Source organism: Liolophura sinensis, unplaced genomic scaffold, assembly GCF_032854445.1.
Source record: "Liolophura sinensis isolate JHLJ2023 unplaced genomic scaffold, CUHK_Ljap_v2 scaffold_626, whole genome shotgun sequence".
NCBI classification, from domain to species: domain Eukaryota; kingdom Metazoa; phylum Mollusca; class Polyplacophora; order Chitonida; family Chitonidae; genus Liolophura; species Liolophura sinensis.
This window is the reverse complement of record NW_027018561.1, coordinates 5,956-13,117: the sequence shown is the minus strand read 5'-3', so window position 1 is coordinate 13,117 and position 7,162 is coordinate 5,956. Positions and strand designations below refer to the sequence as shown.

Sequence of the window (7,162 nt, the reverse complement as noted above, 5' to 3'; positions counted from 1 at the left end):
TTACCAGTGGACTGTTTTGTTAACACGTGTCTATTTTTATTTGCACTGCAGATTTCTTGGTATGGCAGATGACAAGGTTCACTTATATACGGCATGGCATTCTCCGTTTGGATGGCGCGCCTGGGTTTCCTTACTAGAGAAAGGCATTCCCTTCGAATACCACGAGACTGACCCTTACGAAAAATCTCCAGAATGGTTCAAAATTAGTCCACGTGGGCTAGCTCCAGTCGTTCGCCATAAAGGAAAGTCAGTGTACGAGGTCCACGGTGTGTATCGAGTACATTGACGAGGCTTTTCCACAGGAGCCACGGCTGATGCCTACAGATGCGTACGACAGAGCATATGTAGCTATGTGCAGTATCACGTGGCACGAAAAAGATAATTCCCAACTTCTTTGGCATGATCGTGAAGCAAGATGCGGCTGAACAGGAGAAGGCCAAACAAGATGCCTTGGATGGTATTGAGGCCTATCTTGCAGCAATGAGAGGCGATGGGCCTTGGTTTATGGGTAAACAGTTCACTCTTGCAGATATTGTCTTGGTTACTTTTGCCTCTATCATGTTCAATTTTTGAACATTACCGCGGCTTCAAAATTCCTGAGAATGACGAAAAGTTCGCCCGCTTCCATCCATGGGTTAAAGCATTTTAAAGCACGCAAAAGTTGGCAAGCCATCGAGCCCACCAGAGAAAAAGTCTTGGAGGACTGGAGACCATATGCCGAGGGCAAAGCGCAAACAGAGCTTGCAAAAGCTGCTCGTCAAGGCAAGACGCCATGAACACCATTTTGTCTCCAGTGTGGTTTCAAGATCTCGCAAGCATAAAAATTATATACAATCAGATTTCATTGCACTGTATTGTTCAGATATTTAGAAAAAACGTTGTGTTAGGTATGTTGTAGACAGAGATAAAATCAAAGACGAATGGAACAAGCATAGCGTATATTCCACTGGATAAGCCGTATTGCCTCTTTATCTGACTAATAAAAGGAAGGGTCGTTCGATTCAGATTTGAAATTACTGATAGGGCCTATAACATATTTGGGGGTAACAAGTCAGTCATGTAAAATTTTAGGGTTGGCGACTCAAGTAGTATAGGGTATATTATATGTAGGATGCAAGAACACTGCAGTCAGAAATGCGACATACTGTTAATCTTTTGCAACATGCTCCCAGAAAAGCCATAACCCGAATTCACACCGTCGATGAGAAATACAATCTCCAAAGTCAAATTCCCTTAAAATTTATTTCATCATATTTCAAAGTATTTGCTGCACAAACTGTTCAGAAATGTATGTTTGTAGAAATGGAATTATATAGTTTACAAAGGTTGACTAAAAATAGCATTAACTATATTTGTCTACAACTACATAATTATAACTGACAGAACAACAAACGTTTTTTCTTAGTTCGGTAAATTCGAATTTACGACTGTGTTTTATTTCTTTATAATTCTTATAGTTTATCATGTTTTATCATAAGCTTCTTTGTTAGTTTTCTTAGAATTTATCATCGCTTGTACGAGAGAGATACTCTTGCCACTCGCCCAGTGCTGCTCGGTCCAAAGCTTGAATTTAACTAAGGAAACTAGCTAATAAAAAATAATTCCTCGCTTCAAGTTCCGCTCCGTATCATCATTTCTGTACAATATTTATTTATCTATTTGATTGGTATTTTACGCCGCACTCAAGAATATTTCACTTATACGATGGCAGCCAGCAACTCAAAGCGACCGCAATGGCCGCAAACTTCAAATATAAATTATCATAAAAAAACTTTTCAAACACTCTTTGTGCAGTTAATATGTCACACGTATATATCACACGTTCGTCAAATGTCGGTGCTTTTCGTGGAGCAGTCCGGTTTCATCCAGCAAAATAAATTTACCGCCATCGTATAAATGAAAAAATTCTTCATATGTGGCGTTAAACAGTAAATAAACGCGCGGTACGAAATCTTAGATATTAAATATTTAACGAATGTTTATTATATCATCATATAGATCAGCGCTATTATACACTTATTGATTTCCTTCGTGTTAAACGCCTTATTCCGGAACTTTTAGCAAACAAACAGCGATAAACTATGGCTGTCTGTGGCGGGTCGAACACTTTTTCGCATTGGCTAGTTGGCTTATAGCGGAGACGATGTCCTGGGTTAAACTAACAGAACTGCTCACGATAATCATGTTGCGACGACTCCCTGCATCCACGTAATATTGGCAATTCAGTTCGTGAAAGCGTCGCGTTTGTCAAACGCATGCACTCAACAAACTTATCTACATATTCATACCAGGAATGTAAAAAAAAAATTTAAAAAAATGGTGGCACACACTTTAATTTCAAAGCCTGACATTTTTAACATTAAACAACTTCATGCGTTGCACACAGTTCATTCATTCGCTGGGAACAGCTCTCGCTTGTCTCATTTTATGTAATGCATGCTGTAGTACAGATACAAGTCAGCAATATATGGTGAGTCATCATTTATACACTACACATCGATATGAGGAAATATACAAGACGATGTATTCAGACTCAGGGTCGGCTTAGCAGTTTTCATTTCAAAGCTTTAAGCTAGACGAATGGCCAATGTTTGCATTCCCACACTATGACTTCATTCCCATATCGTATTATCATTGATATGACTCAGTGGATATGCGCTTGAATAGTCAAAATGAAAGTCAAAAGGAATATCGACATCCAAAACAACGTGACCTTGCTCCTGTGAGCCGATTGTGTTATTTCCTGTAGGCCTAAGGGTATGACATCTCCGTTTTTTGACGACAAATGTAGGACAGGATGATACCTCATTCCATGAATTCGATATAGTACTTTCTCGACCCCGGATGTTTTCAAGGTCAGTTACTCGAAACAATCTAAATAGCGTGCACACAGCTATTAATGCTACCAGATACCCTGGCATTACAAGGCAATCTGACATAAGGTTCACGTGACGTTGAGATGATTTGTGGCCAGTGTAAGCCATCTACTGATACGCAGAAAAAGCAGCCTGTGTGCCGAAACAGCGGCTTCACATACCAATGCTTTAGGTTTTTGGTGTCGTCAAATGATTTATGCATACTGTAGAGTACAGTAATACCTCCATGTTATATTTGAAGTAAAGCTAATCTATACTTTATTATGCAAGGATATTTAAGTCACACTGCAGCAGTACTTGTTTACTTTTTCACTCCAGCAATGCTCATTGCAATGAGACAGTATTGTTACATCTCTACTAAATAAAATAGAAAACGCAATTTTATAAGTTCATCACATCGTGACAGAGTTGTTGGAACAATGCCGTTATTTCACAAAACTGAAACATTTACTGTTACCCAGCAAATCTATACCCGCACGCTGAACTGCAAGATTGTTGTACAGTTAAATGTACTACACAAGCAGAAAGATCACCGCAAAGTATCACACAGTTTACAAAGTACCATACAGTTTACAAAGTACCATACATTTAACAAAGTACCATTCAGTTTACAAAGTACCACACAGTTAACCAAGTACCATTCAGTTTACAAAGTACCACACAGTTTACAAAGTACCACACAGTTTACAAAGTACCATACAGTTAACCAAGTACCATTCAGTTTACAAAGTACCACACAGTTAACAAAGTACCGCACAGTTTACAAAGTACCGCACAGTTTACAAAGTACCATACAGTTAACCAAGTACCATTCAGTTTACAAAGTACCACACAGTTTACAAAGTACCGCACAGTTTACAAAGTACCATACAGTTTACAAAGTACAATTCAGTTTACAAAGTACCATACAGTTAACAAAGTACCATACAGTTTATAGAGTACTATACAGTTTACAATTAGTTAATGCACATCTGTTGCACGATACCACACGGCTGATGTGCATTACCACAAAATTAAGGCACATGACTGGACTGCGCCTTGAGGTCACATGTGCCAATATGTATCTATCTGATATATGCCGGTGTAATGTACGTTTTTTTTTAACAGTGTTGCTCTAGAACCAGTCATTACCGTGAGCAGGATCATTACAGGCTTAGTTGTATTCGCCGTTAGTTACGATAAATAGAACGGTTCGTAGAAATGAACGGTTTGTGGGAATGATGTCATATAGGACTTGGCTCGGAACTAGACACCATACATACACCAAGTCACGAGACATATTACTTGTCACTGACAGTATTGTCCAAAACACCACCATGGTATTCTAACATTTGAATGAATTTAATTCTATTTTCAAAAAGTTATGAGTGATGTTCATCAGTGTATCTGCTTACTTCAGTATTAAGGTATCTTTTCAATTGTGGAAATGCTGTGATAGCTGAGGTAAGGGATAAATGTAAACATCATAGTGCCTTATGATGAAGTGTTGCCTACTACTGAGGAAAACGGGATTTGTAATTAATGTTGAAGATGGGTCATGTGTTCAGTACACCGAGATGTTCATCACACTGAAGCGGAACTAGAATATGTTCACCACACTGAAGTAGAACCAGTATATGTTCATCACACTGAAGCGGAACTAGAATATGTTCACCACACTGAAGTAGAACCAGTATATGTTCATCATACTGAAGTAGAACTAGTATATGTTCATCGCACTGAAGTGGAACTAGTATATGTTCTTCACACCGAAGCGGAACTAGTATATGTTCATAACACTGAAGTAGAACTAGTATATGTTCTTCACACTGAAGTAGAACTAGTATATGTTCTTCACACTGAAGTAGAGGTTGGTACTTCGCTCTCCTCCCTGAAGAAATCTTCCACCAACTCTTTAGTATACCAACAGGAGTTTAGTAATATGTGTTCAAAGTATCCATTTTATCACCTCATATTCACTGACGGTTCCAAGAATGATGATGGCGTGGCTTCTGCCGCTGTCCTTGGGCCCAGAACCATTTCAACTCGGTTTCCAAATTCCTGTTCTGTATTTACCGCGGAAGCCAAGGCAATTTTGTGCGCACTTCGGTCCATTCCAGAGCTAGGAGGTAGCAGATTTCTCATCTGCTCTGACTCCCTTTCCTGCCTCCAGGCAATTCGGGCCAGGAGATGTTTAAACGACTTAATGAAGATTTTATCATTGTCTTTTGTTGTGTGCCCGGGAATATGGGTATCCCTGGGAATACTGCTGCAGATGATGCCGCGAAGGCGGCTTTGCATTCCGTTACTACCCAAACTGACGTTCCATATTTGGACTTGCGTTCACTTATTTGCTCCTATATCAAGCGCTTGTTTCAGGCTCAATGGGATGACCAGACAACCAACAATGATATGCATGATATTCGTCAGTTTGTTGGTCCAGCGCCTTCCCCTTCACGGCATCGTCTCCGCTCTTGCATTTTGAGGAGGTATCGTATCGGTCACACACGTGCTACGCATGGGTATTTGTTGAAAGGAGAAGATGCTCCTCATTGCTTTGCTTGTGATCAACGGTTCACAGTCAAGCACATATTGCTTGACTGTGGCGATTTTGCTCCTGTACGAGATTCCTTTTATCACGTGAGCTCTCTTTCAGAACTTTTCAATTCTGTAGAAAGTGATACTATTTTTGATTTTCTCTCTACCATTGGTATGGCAGGAAAGCTGTGATTTTAAATTACTGTCTGTGTTTGTTATGTGACTTCTGGTGTCCTTTTTTGACTGAATAGTAAATGAATTATCCGTAGTACTTGACGTTTTATTGTCGCGATAAAACCGAAATATTGTTGAAAGCGACGTTAAAACTTTCACTCACTCACTCACTCATACTGAAGTGGAACTAGTATATGTTCTTCACACTGAAGTAGAACTAGTATATATTCATTACACTGAAGTAGAACTAGTATATGTTCATCACACTGAAGTAGAATTAGTATATGTTCATCACACTGAAGTAGAACTAATACATGTTTATCACACTGAAGTACAACTAGTATATGTTCTTCACACTAAAGCGGAACTAGTATATATTTATTACACTGAAGCGGAACTATTATATGTTCATCACACTGAAGCGGAACTAGTATATGTTCATCACACTGAAGTAGAACTAGTATATGTTCTTCACACTGAAGTACAACTAGTATATGTTCTTCACACTGAAGTACAACTAGTATATGTTCTTCACACTGAAGTACAACTAGCATATGTTCTTCACACTGAAGTACAACTAGTATATATTCATTACACTGAAGTAGAACTAGTATATGTTCTTCACACTGAAGCGGAACTAGTATATGTTCTTCACACTGAAGTAGAACTAGTATATGTTCTTCACACTGAAGCGGAACTAGTATATGTTCATAACACTGAAGTAGAACTAGTATATGTTCTTCACACTGAAGTAGAACTAGTATGTGTTCTTCACACTGAAGCGGAACTATTATATGTTCTTCACACTGAAGGGGAACTAGTATATGTTCATCACACTGAAGTAGAACTAGTATATGTTCTTCACACTTAAGCGGAACTAGTATATATTCATTACACTGAAGTAGAAGTAGTATATGTTCATCACACTGAAGTACAACTAGTATATATTCATTACACTGAAGTAGAATTAGTATATGTTCTTCACACCGAAGTAAAACTAGTATATGTTCATCACACTGAAGTAGAACTAGTATGTGTTCATCACACTAAAGGGGAAATAGTATATGTTCATCACACTGAAGTAGAACTAGTATATGTTCTTAACACTGAAGGGGAACAAGTATATATTCATTACACTGAAGTACAACTAGTATATGTTCTTCACACTGAAGTACAACTAGTATATATTCATTGCACTAAAGTAGAACTAGTATATGTTCATCACACTGAAGTACAACTAGTATATGCCCTTCACACTGAAGCAGAACTAGTATATGTTCATTACACTGAAGCAGAACTAGTATATGTTCATCACGCTGAAGGGGAACTAGTATATGTTCATTACAATGAAGCGGAACTAGTATATGTTCTTCACACTGAAGGGGAACTAGTATATGTTCTTCACACTGAAGTACAACTAGTATATGTTCTTCACACTAAAGTAGAACTAGTATATATTCATAACACTGAAGTAGAACTAGTATAATGTTCTTCACACTGAAGTAGAACTAGTATATGTTCTTCACACTAAAGTAGAACTAGTATATGTTCTTCACACTGAAGCGGAACTAGTATATGTTCATAACACTGAAGTA

The 7,162-nt window shown here is 38.3% G+C and overlaps 1 protein-coding gene across 1 annotated transcript; it reads left to right on the top strand.

Annotated features, from left to right (window-relative positions):
• Window positions 1-54: 54 nt before the first annotated feature.
• On the top strand, window positions 55-1,614 carry LOC135481711 (uncharacterized). The gene is given in 5 exon segments (XM_064761379.1): window positions 55-259; window positions 261-356; window positions 358-552; window positions 554-648; window positions 650-1,614. Coding segments are annotated over 5 exon segments (711 nt in total). The 5' UTR covers window positions 55-61; the 3' UTR covers window positions 777-1,614.
• Window positions 1,615-7,162: the final 5,548 nt, after the last annotated feature.